Raw genomic sequence first — 22,413 nt, 5'->3', positions numbered from 1 at the left:
ACGCAGTATTCTCTGGAGAGCTTTTCAAAAGGACCGACACACTTAATTACACATTTCAGACTTCTACCTAATCAATCCTTTTCAGCTTTTTTTCCCCATATGTTGGACATTGCAGATAATTAAAACAATGACTCTCAAATCCTTCACACATCTGCTGCAGTTGTCTTTGTGTCCAAACAATCAAGTTCAAGGCAGAGTGCGGAAAAAAAAAAAAAAAATCAGTCTGTATACTGTATGTTAACATCATTCCTTCAGCTGGCATTACATTAACACAAACAAACATATCTTGTGACAATACATAATAATCTACTGAGTTTGTCTAATCTGTCAGTGTGTGCCAATTAAGGATGTAGTTTAAAGCGTTTTGCAAAAAGTTGACACACACTGTGACAAAGTTGTTCTTCAGTGCATACTATCCCACCCTGCTTCTGTAGTGTAAGCACCGAGACCCACCCCCTCCCTCCCCCACCCCCACCCGCTACTCCCTGCCACTTGAACACACAAACATCATCATATTCTGATGTACTGAATCATTTCAGTCAGTCAATGTCCTTCAGTTTCTCTAATGTCTGGAAAGAGAGCAGCTTCACAGAGCCTCACACAGTCACACCAACAAAAACCTTTAGAAGAGCTGCGGCTGTCTGCATGAGGCTTTTGCTTTTTTTTTGTCCCCCTCAGCGGTCTCTTTGATCTCTGGTCCTCACTGAGGAGGCAGCAGGCCATCTCTCTCCAACACTGCTGGTGACCTGCAGGGGAACAGCATTTGTCTTTTTATGTACCTCTTTCACTCACCTACAAACAATATAAGCAGCAGCAAGAAAATGTTTTTTTTAAAGCTGTCTATCAATAAACATGCATGTCGTATTTATTACCTGAGATGGTGGACAGTTTCTCATGACAAAATGTGTACGAAGAGAATGGCCAGGCCGATGTTGAGCAGGATTACCATGCAGATCATTATGGTGTTTGGGCCCTTGAAAACAAAGGAACATGTGAGAACAGCGCATGTAATTGAAATAAACGTAACAGTATGACTATGAGCTGTTAAATTTCACATCCTGTAAATGTGTAAAATTACATATTCTGACCCTTCACATTATCCCTCATAATTAGTCTCTGTACCAAACTTCTGAATCACAAATCTATTTTTTTATTCATAAATACCTCCTAATTAATTCTTAATGAAGCTTTCAGAGAGCAGAGAGGGTATATTCTTTAGGTTTTACACAATTTTGTTTCTGGAGAAAAAAAACATTTACAATCACGCTATTTTATGGTCATACAGTGTGTTACCTAAAACAGAAGACATGATTTCAATAAATGTTACTGAACGTGGAGAAGGCAACAATATATATAATATTTTTGAATGGTAATTTTTGTATAAATACGGGTCAAATTTAGTCCAGAACACCCTCTATGTACAAAAATGTGTATCAGCTGCACAAAAATAAAATAAAAAGTTGAACTATTGCCATTTTTGTATATTCTGGGTCACTTTGGGAAAAGTCACCCATGAAATTTCAGGTTAAAAGAAAGGTGTTTAGAGTGTTTTTTTGCTCTCAAATATAAAAATGTGTCCCCTTTGACCTGAACAGAATGTTAGCTTACTCTCCAAAGTCAAATATAGTTCTTTACTTGGATGGTGACATTGACATTTAATGGCATTAGATGATGTCTAGACTTTTACTCTACTCTTGTTAATATCTATGTGAGCTATACTTTTTAGGATATGGCTGGTGATTTTCTATATTTTTGTTATTGTCAGCAAATCTCATGTGCAGAGCCAAACCAACAATGAACTGATCTACTTATAAGTATTGTGTGTGTATCAACAGCCTGATATATCTTATTTCTCTGTGCCACAGACCTCCGTTGTTGTCCAAAAACTATTAATAGCGCATCAATGAGCCACACTGCTGCACTGGGTGACATGTTTGGGCGTGGTAGTTTGTGAGAAACGGATCCAAAAGCTAGTAACAGGGATCACGTTTTCAGTCTCTGGAGAGTAGTTCTGTGTACGGCAGACGTCATTGTGTTTGTGTAGGAACATGGTTCTGTTTACAGAGCTTTGCTATCTTGTTGTGCTACATATCACAACCTCTTTACTTTGTACTGAAGTCCTCTGCTTTTGCCGCCACTATAGTTTGTTTAGAAATGGCTCCAAAGACTAATAACAGCGATAACATTGTCAGGAAGTTCCTTGTACTGCAGACGCCACTGAGCACTTTGTACAACATTATACATTTCTCAAAGAACTTCAGTACAAAGTCAAGAGGTTGTGATATGTATCACAACAAATTAACAAAGCTTTGTAAACGGAATCGCGTTCCTGCACAACCGCAGTGGTGTCTGCCGTACACAGAACTACTCTCCAGAGACTGAAAACATGATTTCTGTTACTAGTCTTTGGATCCGTTTCTCAGTAAACTACCATGCCCAAAACATGGCACCCAGTGCAGTGGTGTGGCTCACTGGTGTGTTTTCAATAATTTTTGGACAAAAACGGAGGTCTATGGTACAAAGGATTAAGAAATATCAGGCTTTAGATACACGCACAATATTTGTAAGTAGGATCAATTCATTGTTGGTTTGGCTCTGCACATGAGATTTGTTGACAGCGGGAAAAATATAGAAAATCGGCAACATAGAAAATAGAGGATTTCTTGTCACAAAAAATATATAAATAAATGAATAAATGTGAGACAATGTGAATATGTGCTGTCTTACCTCCACCTCCAAAGACTCTGCAATCATCTCCTTACTTTGGCTCGAGACCGTGGCCTTCACTCGGGCCTCTGCTTTGGGATCCACCTTCGGTGCTAGTTTGGCAGCTGTGGCTTTGGCTTCAAATTGCTTGTGTACTGTCTTAGGTTCAAGTCTGGGTGCAGGTTTTGGGGATGGAGCGGGGCTGGGTTGTCGTTTTGGTAATGGTTTTGTCTCTGCTTTGCTTGAAGGCCTGCTCACCTCCCTGGACTCCACTTTGTTCTCAGAGAAGGACGACGCTCGCTCATGGACTGACGGAGCTCTTTCATTTTTGAGCGCTGCTGTTTTAGGCTCGGGGGTGATAGCTTTGGAGGACACTTTGGAGGATCGAGGCACTTCTTCTTCATCTGGGGAGATGAGGCTATTCCTTACAGGGGCAGCAGCAGCAGGAGTGACGTCTGGAGCTTTTGCCTCGGAGTCAAACTTCTGCAGGGGCTTGATTTCCAGGTCGGAGCCCTGCTCGATCTTGTTGCTCTGACGGCTGGGGGTGCGAGAGGGGCCACGACTGCCCTCAGGTGCAGCCGAGGCCGGAGCAGAAGGTGTAGTGGGGCGACTACTGGGCCTGCTGTTGGGTTTACTGCCACCACCTTTACTGGTTCTGTCTTCATTCCAGCTGCCTGGACTGAGGAATTTGGGGTCCTCCTTGCTGATGATGCCTGGGCTGGGGGAGGGGGTGCGGCCTGGGGACGAGCCAGGCATGAGGCTATCCAATTCATTCATAAGCGGGCTTTCGGGTGGTGTAGGCAGAGGCTCCTCCTCAGCCAGCAGCGGCTCATGCATGACTGTATCTGTGTTCTCACTGCCCTCCACAACCTCCTGTAACACTCTCTTCTTCAGATACTCCGGACCTGCATAAGACCAGTTCAATGAGTATATTAACAAGTTCAGAGAGTCTCAATATACAGATATGTATATATATGTTTTGAGCAATAATAAATGCTGTTCTCTGAAGAATATTTGATCTTATAAAAATTTGATAATTTTCAGTCAAACAAATTTGTGTTTTTTGTTTAGCTCAGAATGATTGGTGTCATAACTGGATAAAAACATACATTTCTGCTCTTTAACATAATTATCACGGAGCCCTCGTTTCTCTGCCCATACAAGGCTGGTTACAGTTGAATACATTAGGAGAAAACTACTGAAGGTCATTTTAGAAACTGACTTTTTCATAAGACTACTCCTAAACTAGATTAATTTCCTTTGACTAAAATATCAGGAAATAAATACCAGAAGAAAGACCTTAAATCTCAGTAATCGACTTTATAGCTATGCCACTCCCTCTCCATAAACTAAAATAATTTCCAGTGACCACAGGATGCAGCTACAGGTAGCTGCCCTTCAATGCACATTTTCAGAGAGAAAAGGTGTAAATGCCAAAGAAAAACTCTTCACCATGATGTCAAAATTTCAGTGGGAATCGAGATAAACTTTTGAAGAGTGAAAATGTTTATGTAAGAAGTAGAAAGGTTTACTTAATATAAAAGGATAAGCCTGGCAATATTCTATATTTATGTTATTGCTGACAGATAGTCATGAAAATGCCAAAACCAACAATGTGTGTGTTTCTCAATATTTTATGAATTCTCTACAATATCTTTAGCTTTCAGCTCAAAGCCCATTTGTTCCTACGGAAGACGTAAATCTTTAAAAAATTAGTCATGAATATACTGTTCCATTTTTAAAAATACTGGATAATTTCCTAAAGCAGCTTTTAGCAAACATTACTCAAACAGGAGTAAGTTTGTTTCAGAAGTGGATTAAAACACATTTGGTGCTCCAGTGTGTATTGATGGCAGCAGGATGGTATGTGTGGGATTGAATCAAAATAAATACAGTGTGTGTGTTCATGGTAATTAAGGAACATGTCAGCCAGTGCAACAGTATGGCTCACTGTCATATTTTTAATAGTTTTTGTACATAAATTGCGCTCTATGGCACAGAGGAATACGATGTATCAGGCTTTTGCTGCACAGAAAATACTCATTGGTTTTGGTCATGAAATTTGTTGAAATAAATAAAAATGTAGAATATCACTGGACATTAAATTGTGACGCTGCAGCGTTGTTTTCTCTAGTAAAAATAAACCAGATGGTGCACACACTGACACTGTCTGTTTTTGGACAAAAATGGAGCTGGAATAAGATACAGTGTATCAGGCTTTGGCTACACAGACAGCACTTTAATTGTTGATTTTGGTCTTCTCATAAAATTTGTTGAAAATAAGAACATATCACTATACTCCTTTAAATTGTGAGGCTACAGCGTTGTTTAATCCAGTAAAAATAACTCGGCACACACTGACACTGTCCGCCTGTGTTGTTATCTCCTTGGTGAGAGATCTTTCATGGAAGAATGCAGAGCAGGACTCAGCCAGGCCTCATCCATTTGTAGTATTGGTCAGAGACAATTTGGGCAGCCACTCAGAAAGTTTCTTTCTGTCTGTCTGTGTCTGATTCCTTTAAGCTCTATTGAGGGAGACAGCAGAGGGAGAATGCAAGATGCTCCTAAATAGCTCCTGTGCTTTTGTGTGAATGTGTAAGTGTGTGTCGCCAGACTCCCAATGAAACTGATATGTTCCCTTCGACCCAATAAGATGTTCCATTTTTAGACATTCAAATGCGACTACCCTTGTGGTGAGCCTCAGCCAAAGATCCACTAGCTCAAGTTGGAGGTACATGCAGGGACACAGTGTAAAACTAGACACATGATTTTATATTTGCTGTTTCCTTTTGGGAGAGACTGGGAGATTTATAGCATCAGATTTCAGGTGAAAATAAATGTTTTAAGGATAAGGTTGGTGATTTTCTATATTTTTCTTATTGTCAACAAATCTTGTGTAGAGCCAGACCAACAATGATTTGATCCTTCTAGTAAGTATTGTGTGTGCATCCAAAGCCTGATATATCTTATTCCTCTGTGACATAGACCTCCGTTGCTGGCCAAAAACTATTAAAAACACATCAATGAGCCACATTGCTGCATTAGGTGATATGTTCCTTTGCCCTGAAGAGTTCTGGTACATCAGTTTGTTGAGAAACGGCTCCAAAGACTAATAACAGCGATCACGTTTTCAGTCTCCGTAGAGCAGTTCTGTGTACATTAGATGCCACTGAGCATGTGCGGGAACGTGGTTCGTTTTACAGAGCTGTGCTACCTTGTTGTGCTTCATAACCCAACCTCTTGACTTCATACGACATTGTAAATTTCTCAAAGAACTTCAGTACGAAGCGAAGAGGTTGTGATATGTAGCAAAACAAGTTAGCAAAGCTCTGTAAATGGAGCCATGTTCCCATACATGCAGTGGCATCTGCCTTACACAGAACTACTCACCAGAGACTGAAAATATGATTGCTGTTATTAGTCTTTGGAACTGTTTCTAAATAAATTATCCTGACTGTACTCTTCATGGCAAAGGACGACGTCACCTGGTGCAGTGGTGTGGCTCACTGATGTGTTTTTAATAGTTTCTGGACAACAACGGAAGTCTACAGCACAGAGGAATAAGATATATTAGACTTTGGATACACACACAAAACTTGTAAGTTCATTGTTTGGCTCTGCACGAGATTTATTGACAATAAGAAAAATATAGAAAATTGGCAGCCATATCCTTCAAATATATATTGAAGTCTTCACTTTGAACCATCAATTTCTTCATACAGTTCTTCTCATGAGGCAAAACTACCATATTAGCTTTTTTCAAAGACGTAACATCATAATAATAGCTGTTAAGTTGGTACTTTCTTCATGTTGTTATCCATTTTGCAGTATCCCTCTCAGATGAGAAGTTGACATTGACTGACCTGGCTGGTAGAAGGAAGGGGAGAGCTCTTTGGCCACCAGTCTGGCAATGCTGGACTCACTATTGGAGGCATGAGCAGCCTGTTCAGCTGCGTCTGACTTGGCCTTTGCATGACTCGTCCTAGAGGGGACACATGGAACACAATTCATAAATCACCAGTAAGACGATCATCTGGATGTCATATTTTAATTTTACTGTTAGTGGCATGAGTTATAAAAGAGAGAAAGAAAGAAGTCAGTCTGATATAGTGACATATCATTCATGCCCGGAAAATAACATTTGTGCTGGTATCTAACAATGTACACGTTTAAAGGAACCATTAAACATTTAGGGAGATACAATCATTCACTTTCTTGCTGTTAGTTAGATAAGAAGAACAAGAGGCCTACCACTCACATATCTGTACGATAAATATGAAGCCAAGAGGGAGTTAGCTTAGCTTAGCACAAAGACTGAGCACAGGGGGGAACAGCTAGCCTGGCTCCGTCATATTAAACAAATGTGAAATAACATCTTACTTAATGAGCTTTGGAGGTGCTGGTAGGCAGATTTTGTTACCATTGAGCAGAGCTGAGCTAGCTGTTTCCCCCTTTTTCCACTCTTTATGCTATGCTAAGCTAAGTGGCTGCTGGCTATAGTTTACACTGTTTATCATAAAAAAACAGAGTGGAATTGATCTTCTCATCTAACTTATGGCAAGAAAGCAAACAAGCACATTTTCCAGATTGTGAAACTACAGTGGAAATTAATGAATATGACAACATCTCTCAGATGAGAGCCTTTGACCTCAGTTTGCAAAACTCTTTTAAGTCTTGAAAAACTTAATACACTTCTTTACTAGAATAATAGTTTAATGGTGCAGTTCTGCTTCCACACATAATCAGCCAACAAAGTGTCACATAAAACTGAAATTATTAGTCAATTAATCATTTAGATCAATAGAAAATAAATTTGTAACAAAAAAATCATAATTTTTACAGCAAAAATAACAATAAACTGCTCCCAGCTATTCAAATGACTTCCTTTATAGACTGATATATAGACTTTACTAATCGTAAAGATTAATTGATAATAAAAAATAATCAGTTCGGTAACTACTTGGTAGTTAATTAGTTGCAGCCTTATTACAACTCATTTGCTCTCTCAGCTATCATGGAGGTCATCATGTCATATCTTAATGGATGTTTTAATACACTTTGACCTTGATCTTGACCTTCCTACTTAAACATCATGTGTGGTCTTTGAATATAATGGATTAAAACAATTTAAGACTGACCAAAAATACCACAACACAGGGCTTGTTTATAGTATTCAATCATGTTGAAATGAAGGCCAGGAATGGATGGCTGTCTGTCATGTGGCTCATTAGTATTATTAGAGGAGGTGTCTTTTTCTGCTGTTGGACAGGGACAGAAATAAATTATGCTTTTATCGCCCCCAGCGAGTCTATGAGTTATTGCTGGCAAGTTACCGGGGGCTCCATCAACACAGATATTTCTACATGACAGAGAGACGGAGAGGGTACGACAAGACAGAGAAGTCACTAGAACAGTAAAGCCAAGAGTCATTTTGCTACACAAGCTCAGGAAAGTTAAGACCAACAGTTAAAGATCTGGAGGATTCATCCATAATGCAACACTTTTGTAATCCTCAACTTTCTGTCTGTGTTTTTCAGATGATTTTCCTCCATGTCCCAGCTTTTTTCTTTAGTGACAACACTGAGAGTCTAAAGCCACACTTGCAGCTCTGTGAGACTGTACTTATGCATAGCATTGCTTTGAGCTAAATGCTAACGTCAGCATGCTAACATGCACACAAGGACAATGTCATTGTGAGTGCTGATGTTTATCAGGTACAATGTTCACAACCTTAGTTTGTCAAACAAAGTACAACTGAGGCTGTGCTTTGACCTGATGGCGACACTAGATGAAAATTCAAGAGGTCACCAGATCTTTGGGGGAACATGAATCCATCTAATCTTATCCATCTAACAGTTGTTGAGATATTTCAGTCTGGAACAAAGTATAGTGCCTTTTCGACAACATGGAAATTAAAAGTGCTTGACATAAAAATAAAATGCATACAACAAGATATAAGAGAAACACACGACAATATAAAAAGACACATTTAAACAGGATTTAAAAAGTAAAATAAAAGGGAGACAAAAATAAGCTTAAAATACAATATGAGATATGAATAAATAGTCTCAATTTTACTATTTTTTTATAATTAAAATAAAAGAACTGAGAGTTAGATGAGACATTTAAATACATGTTTAGTTTTGACTAAAGCACACTGGGACAGAAAGCACACTTGTCCCAGACGACCTGAGAGGTTTGGACGGTTTATAACATAGCAGCAGATCAGAAATGTTTTTTGGCTATAAACCACTCAGTGCTTTATAAACCAACAATAATATTTTGAAATCAACTTTCTGGACGGTTTGTCTGGACGGTTTATAACGTAGCAGCAGATCAGGAATGTTTTTTGACCATAAACAATTCAGTGCTTTATAAACCAACAGTAGTATTTTGAAATAAACTTTTTAACAAACAGGAAGTGTAAAGATCTAAGTGGACTAATGTCATCCATGTTTTTGTTTCTTGAGAGGGCTGTAAAGACATCATTAGAGCGGATGACACAAAGGCTAAGTCCTTTATTTTTGATATATTCTTAAGGTGACAGCAGGCTGATTTTGGCTAAAACCCAGCAGCGGTGAATACTGAAAGTTCAAGGCTGCTGATATTTGTTCCACATTAACTGAGAGAATAACTGATTGTGATTACTCTGTGGATACTTGACATACTGTAACTTTACACGGAGCTGAAAATAGCCTCCTATCCACTTCAAGACTCAGTGGGGAAGGTGCTTCCCACTGGAACAATTAGAGACTCCTGAGGTTTCCTGTTTGATATATATATGAGCTCCACCTGTCCACACAGTCAGCACCTCTTCTTCCAGGAACTTCTACACACGGTCCGCTCAAACATGCACGATGATAATTACACTAAAACCACTAAATAAATGTAGAGTTATAATAATGAAAGCTGCTGTTTATAATTAACTTGTGATGTCGAGATAACGGCATTAAAAAAAACAATTGTAAGCACAGCCGTTCTCGGCTTCTGTACACCACCATCATTCACTATGATCTCAATAACATACATAAAATAGAATTATCACCTTTCTGACAATGCCAACAAAAACTGAAAATGTATAAGCTTCATAAAAGTAGAATTTATGGCAGAGCTGTTGCATTGGATTGCATTAGATTACACAGGTGTTCCTAATAAAGTACTTGGTGAGTATATATATATATGTATATACATACAGTATATACTAATAATTTATTACCACATTTAACACATTCAACTGATATATTAATTGTTTAAGCTTTATGTTGGTTGTTGCTGAAATGTGGCTCTTGAGGACCAAATACTTACATTTTCTATTTCTATTTATGATGTTTCACATTTTAGTAACAACAGATTTCCTGGAGTTGGTTTGCTGAAACATTAATGTAACAAACTTAAATCAGTCATAACAAACATATGTGCCAGAAACACATTCATTTGGTTCCTGGTTCCCTTCAAACAGAGCTGTGTGTTTAATAGTTGACAAAATGGCAGCCACTCAGTTCTGCTGGTAATTTGCCAGTGGGTGGGAGGAGGAGAAAGGATGGCGGCAGATGGCTTCTTCCAGCAAACTAACATCCACTGCAGAGCTCACTAAATGGAGATAAGTATTCAGCAGTGGTGGAAAGTAACTAAGTACATGTACAATTTCAGGTACTTGGACTTTAATTAAAACCTGCACATGTCCAGACCTGATTCTCCGAACATTGTCCAGAGTTCATATGTGAAAAGTGCTTATGTTTAACACAGACATCCAACATCATAACAGTATATAAAGGACAGAAAATCACAAAAAACATGCTATGCATTTCCACACAGTTACAGAGCAATATGATCATTCATTTGGAGTTGTGTTTCTGGCCGCCTGCTGAATGTAAGTCCAATATTCACTCTCCTTGAGAAGGTTGTGTACAGTGGACTTATCAGAGCTTTTTCACCATTTTTTCATCACCTGGAAACGATGCTGATGAGTGAAGTGTGAGTGAACCAGAGCAGTAAAGTTGCAGGCTATTAAACAATGAGCTGAATGACGCTAAAACGCTGCGTAAATTGTAGAGAACTGCAGAGTTGGGATAATAATTATCTGTAATTTATGACTATGAGCAAACCCCCTTCACATGTGATCCAGTATTAATACAAAAATTTTTATGATAGGCGCTTTACGTTTTCTGCAGTCCACAAGATGACACGATAATCTATTATCAGAGACACTGTAATCTCTCATTAATATCTGTCAGATCTTGATATGCCCCTCCCCTTCAAAAGAACAAAAGAATTCAGGTCAGAATTTACTGGAGTGACCCTTTAAGTTGTATTACTGCTGCAGTCTGTGTTGGCCTTCAGCGTTTCTCCGCAACCAAACATGACATTTGACACTGTGACCTAAATACCGTTTATGCTTTTAGGGCTGCCTTAAGGAGACGCTCATTGCACTCTGAGGAGTGATGAGACATCAGCTGTAGGAAGAGGCTCAGTTGTGAAAAACTGCCGTCCCCACTCGAACCTATGAGATCACAGAGCAGTCTATACTGTAAATCCTACTGTACAGCCTGTGCAAACGTCTTCTTCTTAAGACAGGTCCTACTGTTCTGCTGTTTTCTAACCATCTGTTTTTTGTCACACTGCAGTTGTCCTGGAGCCCGCTGATGGGAAGAGATACTCTGTCATTCTGGCATGTGCCACTGGATCTTTGTGGAGGGTCCTATTCAACTGTGTAGCGTGTGTGTGTTTAAGAGACAGAGAGGGAAAGACAGAGGGAGTGTGAAGGAGTGATTTAGTTTCTATATAAAGACGAGTAAATGTTTCAGAGCGTAATTAAATCTCTTTGCCAAAATATACACATATTATGTGCTACTTGCAACCTCATTATTGCAACATTGCTAAGAGTTCATATAAGGCAATTTATCTTAATACTGATAAGTTATTTTTCCTCTATGACATTATTTGTCATTAAATAAATAACTTGCAAATAGTCTCGAGCTGAGGTCAGAACTGAACTTTGTTTACAAGTGTTACAACCAGCTGATTGCTCACCGACACAAAATGCACATCTCAGCAGTACAGTATGTAAGCCAAGCCGCACAACTAAAGCTAGGTGTGGTACATATATACGCTAACCCTTTATACCCAAGCATTCGCTCATGAGCTGTGTAATATTTATATCCAGGGAAGCATTTGACACCACTGCTGACGCAAGATAGACCGGGATCTGTGATCTGTAACTGTTAGCAGCGGAGCTAAAGCTCATAGAGGGCGACAGACAGTGAAACAGACAGTATGGAGTATGGAGCAGAGTTGTGTGCAACTAGAGGCAAGTATTAGATTTCCTATAACAGGACATGAGTGAGTAAAGTAGTAGGCTTAGGCGTGCACAAAAAAGAAAGAGCCACTGCGATTCAGCACAAGAAAACAGTCTGGATGTGTGTCTATGACGAGGCAGGAAAAATGGAGTTTGGAGGCAGGGGGAGGGGGGATAATCAGCTGTTGCATTCCCCTGTGATTGTGATACAGCAGGAGTGCGCCTGTCCATATTTAGTCAGAGCTCCTCTGACCACCGGGCCCCTGTGTGTGCGTCATTTACACCCTGTCCTGCCACACAGGTCCTACTCCAGACGCCCGGCTGCCAGCCCACGCAACAGAACAATGTCCACAGAGTGTCTGAATGCCAGTGAATGCTTAGCTAACTGGACTTCAAGAGGCCAGGTCTGGCATGGCCATGCAGTGCACAGGTTGTACATGTATTTTTAACCCTCAACTTCATTGCCAAAAGATCATAGAGTGAGGAAACCACTGCCAGGAACAGATGTGTCATGTCTCCTCTGCTTATATAATAATGGATTTCAGTTTAATGTTCAGAACCACTCTGGAGTGGTTGTTGTTTAGTTAGTCTTCCAGGAGTTAGAAGTTTCATATATTAATGATTTGGTGAAGATGTGTTTCGCATGTTTGGTTTGGACAAAGTAAAGGCCACCAAGGTGTTGCTGAAAGCGGTCCAACATAAATAAAAGTGTTTGCTTCCATTCCCAGCTCTGTCCTGGCGTCTGTGGATTTGCTGTAGGTGAGCTTAAAGCAGTGATACAATGAGAACCTTCCCATAACTCTTATATACTGCTTATACTTGGAATAAAATATTTAGATTTCAATCTGCTGGGACAGGGGTCTGCAGTCCATCAGTGCAAGTCTCACTGCTGTAAACACTTATTTCAGGTGCTAAAGATGGCTGTAGATAGAAAAACACCACCGCCTTGTACGGTCACAGACAAACTGATGGTAGACGTGTACGTATGAACAATATACTTACTAAGAAAAACATGACTCACTACAGTTTGATTGATGGATTTAACAATGCACAGTGATTAGAAAAGCCCCAAGTTCAAATATACTCATATTCATTGTCTTTAGCACACTGGTATTAGCATTAGATGAGACGATCGATAAGCTACAGGAGGCAGCTCATAAACACAACGTGTTAATTAGTGAGCTTTAGAGGTGCTGGTAGACAGATTTGGTTCCCTGTGGACAGAGCTAACCAAACTGTTTCCCCTGTTATCTTAATGATAAGCTAAACTAACTGGCTGCTGTCAATAGCTTCACATTTAACGGACAGATATGAGAGAGGTGTTCGTTTTGTTTCTAACTGTTGGCAAGAGACTATTCCAGATGAAACTGTCCCAGCCTCATGAATTAGGATGCCATACATTTGCAGTGGTGGATGAAGTACTTAGATCCTTTACTTAAGTAAAAGTATCAATACCACAATGTAAAAATACTCCATTAGACGTAAAAGTCCTGCATTTAAAATCCTACTTAAATAAAAGTATAGAAGTATTACCAGCTAAATTTACTTAAAATACTAAAGTAAAAGTACATTTTTCAGATAATCGGGCTGTAACTGATATATAAACCAAGTTTAAAAAAGCACATTGTTAATATTGATGAGTCAATGCATAAGCAGCATTTTATATTTGTGCCTACTCGAGCGGGAGCTAGTTTGAACTGCTTTGTGAGGGTGATAAAATAAATCTGACGGGTTGAGATGATAGATTGGGTAGGAAAGAAGAAAAAGCAATATAGATTTTCATTCATTTTTCAAAATTTTCTTTAATCTTTGCCATTTTTGTGAAATACTGGAGAGTTTTACCATTTTGGGCCATTATTTATTTGAAACCATGTGAGACGTTAAGAGGGGAAATGTCTCTTTGGTGGAGCGGAAAACAACTCAGACATGTTTGTAAAGTACACGTACCTTAAAACTGCACTTAAGTACAATACTTGTAAATGTACTTAGTTTCATTCCACCACTGTAAATTTACATGTAGTCCAAATTCATGCATTTGTTTCACTTCTTAAGTTAGGTCTCATATTTTTGGCTTTAGGGATAACAGTCTTGGTCTGTCAATCAATCCACCACTTTAATCAAGACTGAAATACTGGTTCAGACACTCATGTCCACCTCAGGATGAAATGTAATAACTCTGACTGATTTTTCTTCTGGCGCAATAATCAGGTCATAATTTCAGTTTGTCTGATACTTAGGTTTATGACCAAATGCCTGCAAAACTAAAAACACGCCCATCAGCCACAGTTGTACTTAATGCTTAGTGCTAACTAGCAAATATTAGCATGCTAACACGCTAAACGTGAATGTAAAAAACATTATACCTTTAACACCAGCCTGTTGTCATTGTCACTGTGAACATTTTAGCATGTTAGCATTAGCAAGCAGCTGCTAGCATGCAGACTTATCTTATCGTAACTCTTAATTATTATTGTTTAATTCATATAAAGAGGGAAACATGAAGATAAATATCCCCACTATGTGTATTGTGAAAATGCGTGGCCCCGTTTATGTTGTATTTTATTTGATAATTAATTTGTCTCATCGTATTTTTATTAGCTACTCTGTGCCCAGATTTACTTGGTTGCCTGTTCTTCAATGATACCTTTTGTTGCATTATGGACTTTATGTGTTGGATCTTCTGTCTGCAACAAGCTGGACTGACCAAAGATAAATAAACCTGCTGCAAAAAGCATTTTCTCATCATCTCAACACCCACTAAGAAGATTGATGAAGATGAAATCAGCCGTCAAGTAGTCAAACAGTTACTGCTGCAATATTGGGCATTGAGGCTTTAAAGTTTAGTGCAGTTCAAATTGTGTCACTGCAGCAGGTTGTGGTGAGAAATTACAGCTGAGGAAATGTAAGACAGATTTAGCAACAGACACAGAGACACATGAGGGAGAAACGATGTGAGGTAATATTGTGTCTTTTTGAATGGCACAATCACTGCAAGGACTAAACTGAGAAAATAATGTCAAATGAGCAACATTCAAGTCCTAACTACTTATATTGCACTGTGATAGACAAACAGAATGAATTTAAGCATCTGGCTATACTCAGAACATGATATGAAATCCTAACAAACACTTTAGCCACTGAAGTCATAATCTATTATAGAGTATTAAATGAACATAATGACTCTCTTTGGTTGTGTTTTCGGGAGTGGATGGCTCTGAATGAAGTATCTCTTTTTATTGTTATTGTCTCTTTATGAACTGTTAAACTCATTGAACTTCGTGCACTGCCCTTTGAGTAAACCTAGCCCTAGTTTGTGCCTCTCATGTATTACCTTTATATCTGAATCACAGCGCTAGGCAGTGATTTTTGAGAAGAAATAAATACCCAGTGATCAGTGAAAAGATATTTTCAGAATCTTTAAAGACTCTACTAGCCATCTGGATGGCAAAAGTTTCCGTCCGCTGCACAATAAAAATGATCTTTAAATGTTTTCCCAAGTTGTGACTATATTTCGTGTCCAGGTATCATTAAAGAGAGACGCAACTTAAGAAACTGGTAAAAATCTTTTTTAATGTGCAGCAGACAGAATATTTTTTGTCCAGGTGGTTAGCAGAGTCTTCAGATTCTGTAAATACCTCCAGAACAGCAGTAAATGTTGTTAAATGACCATTTTTTTCTTATTGTCCACAAATTTCATGTGCAAAGCCAAACCAGAAATAAATTGATTCCACTTACAAGTATTGTGTGTGTATCCAAAGCCTGGTATATCTTATTTTTCTGCTGTTCTCCAAAAACTATTGAAAACATGTCAATGAACCACACCGTTGCACTGGCTGACCTGTTCTTTCGCCATGCAGATGATGGTCATGGTATGTTGTTGAGAAACGGCTCAAAAGACTCATAACAGTGATCATGTTTTCGGTCTCTGGAGAGTAGTTCTGTGTAAGGCAGACGCCACTGAGCATGTGCGGGAACGCGGTTCCATTAACAGAGCTTTCCCAGCTTGTTGTGATACATATCACAACCTCTTGAATTTGTACTGAAGTTCTTTGAACAATGTACAGAAACATAAACAGAACAGCAGAACGACTCTCCAGAGAAGAGAAATGTGACTGCTGTTGTTAGTCTTTGGAGCCATTTCTCAACAACATACCATGACCGTCATCTGCATGGTGAAGGAACGTTCACCCAGTGCAGCGATGTGGCTCATTGACGTGTTTTTAATAGTTTTTGGACAATGATGGAGGTCTACAGCACAGAGGAATAAGATATATCAGGCTTTGGATACACACACAATACTTGTAAGTATATAAATTCATGTTGGTTCGGCTCTGCACATGAATATTGTTGAAAAAAAGACTTATCCTTTAATTATTTTTTGGAAAAATGAATGTGCTCTTACTTAAATGTAATGTAATAGTAAGGCGTGAAAACAGTTCTTATAAAAGACAGTTTGTCTTTATAAACATTTCACTGCTAAACAAGATGAAACAGCAATAAGGAGAATCATCTCTCCACGTCTATTCTTACCTGGAAGCAGCAATCTCTGCCTTCTGCTTGCCGATGGCCGCAGCCCTCTGAGCTCCTTCCACTGCCCTCTCCACCTTCTGCTTGATCTTGGTTCCCTTCAGCTGGATCACCCTCTTCTTCATAGCCTTCACCAGCATGTTGTTCATGTATTTGCCCTCCTCCTTCCCTCCCTCGGCGAAGGTGGTGCAGCCGTAGCCGTGTCTCTGGTTGTTGAGCCACTCGCCCTCGTACTTCAGCCCACTGGACCTTTCGCTTATTCCATATCCTGAGCGCTTGTCGTTCTTCCACTCGCCCATGTAGACCTCTGTGGTGGTGGCGTCAATGTCGGCCTCCACTGGGGGGAAGTCCTCGGCTCCGGCCAGGCTCTCGTCCCCGATGCTGATGGTGGAGTTGGTGTCGCTGGCGTTGGAGCTGAGAGCCGATTCCGTCCTCAGGAAGCTGATCTTGCTCTTCTGGCTGGACAGCGAGGTGCTCGATTCGGACTTCTTCAGCTTGCCCAGCAGGGAGCTCCTGCGAAACAGGCCCTTTTTCTTTGGTTTCACGGCATCTGGGTCCACCTGGAGAGTGAGGGCGAAGCCGCCACGGGACGGTCCAAGCTGGGTAGGGGTGGCGACAGGTGTCTCCTCACCTGAAGCATTGGTGGCTGTGATGATGGGGATGTCTTGCTGCAGGACGGTGCCGTTGCTGTGCTCACTGCGAAGGGAGGTCAGGGAGGTACGAAGAGGGGAGCGGACAACTGCCGCCATGCCATAGGGGACACTCTGACGGACCCCATAGCCATGCCGCATCCCGCCAGTGAACTGACCTTGGAAAGTACCTGGAAACATATGAAAACCAGGAGTAATTATTTTCTAACTGCACCACAGACCAAACATCAGAGGCTATTTTTAGCCACGCTAGCAGCATGGCTTAATGGATGGGGTCACTCTGTCGTTGGTTGGCTGGTTCACAACTTTGGCGACAACTACCGGACAGATTGCCATGAAGTTTTGTAAAAACATTCATGATCCTCTAAGGATGAATCTCACTGACTTTGGTGATCCTCTGTCTTTTCCTTTAGTGCTACCATGACGTTCATGTTTGTGGTTTTGTGTGAAATGTCTCAACAACGTTTGGATGGATTGTCAGAAAATTTGGTCCACACAGTCATGTTCCCCTCTGGATGAATTGTAATAATTTTGATGATCTCCTGACTTTTCATCTAGCGCCATCATCCATCATCATTTTGTCCAATAACCTACTTTGATTTATGACCAAGTACCTGCAAAGCTAATGACATTCCCATCATCCTGAACTGTACTTTGTGTTTAGTGCTAATTAGTAAATGTTAGCATGCTAACATGATAAACTAAGATGATGAATGTGGTAAACATTATACCTGCTTAACATTTTAACAAATTTATTGTGACATTAGCATTTAGCTCAAAGCAGTGCAGTGCCTAAGTACAGCCTCACAGAGCTGCTAGCCTAGCTATAGAGTCTTCTGTAAAACTATCCGTATTTTTATATCTGCCAGACTGTCATGATATTTATATAGTGTGAAAAATCTCATTTATTAATGCACCCACTGACAAGTCATCTTGAGGTCTGGACTCATGCTAAAATTGACATGTGTGGATTACGGTGACAGCTAGGCCTCAGCCCGTGAGGCCAGCAGGGCATGGGGCTCGTGGGCTATTATTACATCCTGACATCTGCTGCTATCACATCCCCCATGGCAACTTCCACCAGACTGGCCTTAAAGCTGATGAGTCAGCTGTTAAGGAGGGAAACCACTGCTATCGTACAAGCAGACATCACCACAATAGATTTTATTTGTCTAACTTATTTAGTTTCCTCTAGACAGTCTCATGGATGATGAGTGGAAAAAACTCACTTAAAATGTAATCTGATCTGGCCTATTAACAACAAATTACATTTTAATTACAAAGTACATTTACTCAAGTACTGTATTTAAAAAACAGATTTTAAGGTAATTGTACATTACTTGTACAAGTACTTTTACTTAGGAAAGATTTTGAATGCAGGATTTTTCTTTTAATTCTTACTCTGTAAAGGAAATAATATTTTACTGTACTTAAGTAAAACTTTGAATGCAGAATTAGTTACTTAGCAGGTTCAAGTTTTACACATAAAATGTAATCGGTTTATAAAATATGATATATTGAAATAAACTAAACTACGCAACAGTATATAAAGCAGTAACTTCAACAACACCAGCCACCATAACATGATGTATAGTAATAAAACATTGACTTTTACTTTTGATACTTTAAGTATACTTTGCGGTTTATGCACAATAACTTTTACTTACCGAAGAATTTGAATGTGAACGTTTTCTTGTATTTTTACATTTTGACAGGCCTATGATTACTTTTAAAGGATCTGAGTACTTTTTCCACCACTGACTCAATGCAACAGTTCAGTGATGAAATGTAACTAAGTACATTTACTCAAGTACTGAATTTAAGTACAAATTTCTGTGAGTATTACCATTTTATGCCACTTTATACTTTTACTCCATTTATACGGAAGCTGGTTTGCAGAATAAGATTTTATATGCAAAACATATGATCATTTTATAAGATATGATGCAATGTTATAGATTTAACCACCCAGCAGGATGATAAAAAAAGCAAAAGTTATCTCCACCTCAACCAACTACAACAGTAAAATACTAGTAAATAACATAAAAAATAATGTTGACATATTTCGTACATTTTGCTCATAATACCTCAAACTTTACTTAAGTGACATGCTTGTATTTTCTATTAAAGGATCTGAATGCACCACTGCTGAGGTCTTCAGTTGCAATTTGAAAACACATCCACATTTTATTTGCTCTATAATAAAGTCAAAAGTCTCAATCTGTCAGTGTTCAAATCCATTACTTAAGCAAAAGTACCAATACAGTAATGTAGAAAAAACTCTATTAAAAGTAAATGTCCTGCTGAAAAATCCTACTCATGTAAAAGTACATAATTATCAGCAGAGAAATGTAGTTAAAGTATTGCAGTAAAAGTAGTGGTTTGGTCCCTCAGACTGATATATAATTATATATGACATCATTAGATTATTAATACTGAAGCATCAGTGTTAGAGCAGCATGTTACTGTTGTAGCTGCTGGAGGTGGAGCTAGTTTCAACTACTTTATATACAGTTAGTTAGTTTAGTCCAGTGGTTCCCAATCTAGGGGTCGGGCCCCTCCCAAGGGTCACCAGATAAATCTGAGGGGTCGTGAATTGATTAATGGGAGAGGAAAGAAGAAAAAACAAAGTTCTGATACACAAATCTGTTTTCAGTTTTTGGACTTTTTCTCTAATCTTTGATTTTTGGTGAAATATTGGATCATTTAGAAGGAAAAATCACTATTTGGTGGAGCTGTTAACAACTCATAGTCATCTAAAATGTGACCCAGACTACACACTACTTTTTGTAAGACATCAAAAGCCAAAAAGGTTGGAAACTGCTGGTTTCATCTTTAACAATGTGTTGTATTTTAAAATATCATCCATTGTGTCAAATCTTCATCTGAAAAGTAACTAAAGCTGTTAAATAAATGTAGTGGAGTAGAAAGTACGATATTTCCCTCTGAAATGTAGTGGAGTGGAAGTTTAAAGTAGCATCAAGTGAAAATACTCAAGTATAGTACAAGTACATCAACACTGTACTTAAGTACAGCACTTGAGTAAATGTACTTACACTTAAAAGTACTTAAACGTTACTTTCTAACCCTGCAATCTGTACAGCAAATCTCACCTCCATCAGCATACGTTTCTGTTCCATATCCATCTTGAAGCCCATTATTCCACGTCCCTTCATACTTTGCTCCACTTCCAACACTGAGCCGGATGCCATATCTCCCTTTAAAGCCATGAGTCCATTCCCCTTTGTAAATCCAGTGTCCTTTGGTTTCGACTCCCAGACCGTGACGCTTCCCCTGCGACCAGTACCCCTCGTAGGTGTTCCCGCTGGGCCAGGTGTAGACTCCCACCACCTCGAAACCGTAGTTCCAGGAGCCGGAGAACTCGCCCTGGCCTTTGGGTCCGGTGCAGATGCCATGTCCGTGGGCTTTACCCCCCTCCCAGCCTCCGCAGTAAGCCCCGCCGTCGTCAAACTCAAAGCGACCTCCACTCATGCCTCACCGCGGCTCAATAACGCACCGATCAGAAAGTAAAGCTGTTCAGTCTGTTACCTGGCTAAAGATAAAGTCTCCCTCAGTCTGACTTCACCTTCACCTGACATCAAAACTGCTTGGAGATATCCTTGGTGCTGAACTTGTGTCTTCTTTTGGAGTTGGTTTGAGGATTTCTGAGCGTGTCCATGGGCGCACTTTACGCAATTTTGTTTGTTCTCCTCCTTTTCTTCAGATTAATCCACTGAAGAGTCCTCTCCGATTGGATTCACTCATGAACTATCTACAGATTCCTCCCTGAATAATAAAGTATGCTGTGTTTTAAATTTGGAGCTAATTACCGAATTATTTCTGAGTATTTGCGTCCTGACAAGCCAGTGATCTTACATGGCTTTCCAGGTGGCCACAGAGAAAAGCCCCTTTCCCCCTGTCCCTGCCACCCAGCTATCTCCTGACAGTCGCTGCTGTTGGAAATATTTTAGCAGACCTAACAAGGCGACCAATCCACACACACACACACACACCCTTCCAAAAATACAACCCAATCCTTACTCTGCTGCCTGCAAGGAGCCATGCCAGTCTCCCACTTCGGGACTGGAGTGCGTGTCATTCAGGACAAGTTTTAGCACAGTTAATGAAGTTTGAACGTAATTATTATCTAATAGGCTATTAAGCTCAGTGAAAGAGATATCTGACAGTAGATAAATCACTGTAATTTCCCATTCATATTCCTGTATGGCCTGTATGGTTCTCATAGAGCTTTTATGTCAAATTGGATCTTGATAATTTCTACAATATTCTACTGGGAACCTGCAGTGTTTTTGTGGTTGTTATAACCTTATTTAACAGTATATGTATAATTCTATGATATTTTTATGGTATTTTATGGTATATAACTATTGTTTTACTGTAAAAGTTGCTTTTTAAATCAAAATATTTTTTTATAAATACTACTAGTTCTAAATCAAGCAATTTGAGTCAAGTTCTAATCACAGCAATCTAGTTTAGAACTAGATTGCTGTGATACCTGAAAGCTGACATTGATTTTGCTGCATTGCTAGAAGCTGAATTGCATTGAAATTCTGTGATAGCACATAATACAGCAAACTGTAAGCAAGATCAGATTTTCATACTTGGACTTTTAATTGCAAAAAAAAAAGGGTTACAGCTCTGACACATAATAAAGATATATTAATTCATAAGAGTGATGTTATGAGGAACGCTGCAATGAGCAGGTATCAAACTCAGAACCTTGTAACCTAACTGGGAAACTGACCGTGTACGGTGCTTAAACCACTGAGCCAGCAAAGATCACTGAAACGCTGAGCACAAATTCACATTTTGTTGAGGAGAAATTTAATTGCTTAAAACGAAGCATCCAGCTCAGAGATTTGTAGGCTACATTATTAGTGGCAGCAGGACTTGCTGAGCATGAGGATGTATAATATGTGCACAAAGTGTTTGAAGGGAGAGAGAAACTGTAAGTTTAAGAAATGGGAGAGTGAGGAGACGGAGAGTCTGCAGATTGTATTGCAGTCAATGAGAGCGTGACAGTGCTCTCACTATCAATTAAGGTTTACATCTAAAAACTATAATTCCTATGGGAAATATATTTACATTTTGAGAGAGAGGAGGCTTGTGGCAACATTTTAAGGTGTGATATGTTTGGAGAGTTAAAACTGTTGGACTGAGACATGTTTAGAATTTTTTCTGGTCTAAAAAAAAAATCTCTGCTCCCCCCTCTGC

The 22,413-nt window shown here is 39.4% G+C and overlaps 1 protein-coding gene across 1 annotated transcript; it reads right to left on the bottom strand.

Moving 5' to 3' along the window:
- Positions 1–474: 474 nt before the first annotated feature.
- jph2 (junctophilin 2) lies at positions 475–21,127 on the bottom strand. Its single transcript, XM_044351017.1, has 6 exons — positions 20,292–21,127; positions 16,532–17,348; positions 6,570–6,688; positions 2,728–3,611; positions 873–973; positions 475–746 (listed from the first exon to the last, which is right to left on the bottom strand). The coding sequence occupies exons 1-5, from the start codon at positions 20,668–20,670 to the stop codon at positions 893–895; spliced, it is 2,280 nt and encodes a 759-aa protein (XP_044206952.1). The 5' UTR covers positions 20,671–21,127; the 3' UTR covers positions 475–746; positions 873–892.
- Positions 21,128–22,413: the final 1,286 nt, after the last annotated feature.

The sequence above is a fragment of the Thunnus albacares genome, chromosome 5 (assembly GCF_914725855.1).
Source record: "Thunnus albacares chromosome 5, fThuAlb1.1, whole genome shotgun sequence".
In the NCBI taxonomy this organism is placed as follows: domain Eukaryota; kingdom Metazoa; phylum Chordata; class Actinopteri; order Scombriformes; family Scombridae; genus Thunnus; species Thunnus albacares.
This window is presented reverse-complemented; position numbering and strand designations above follow the sequence as displayed.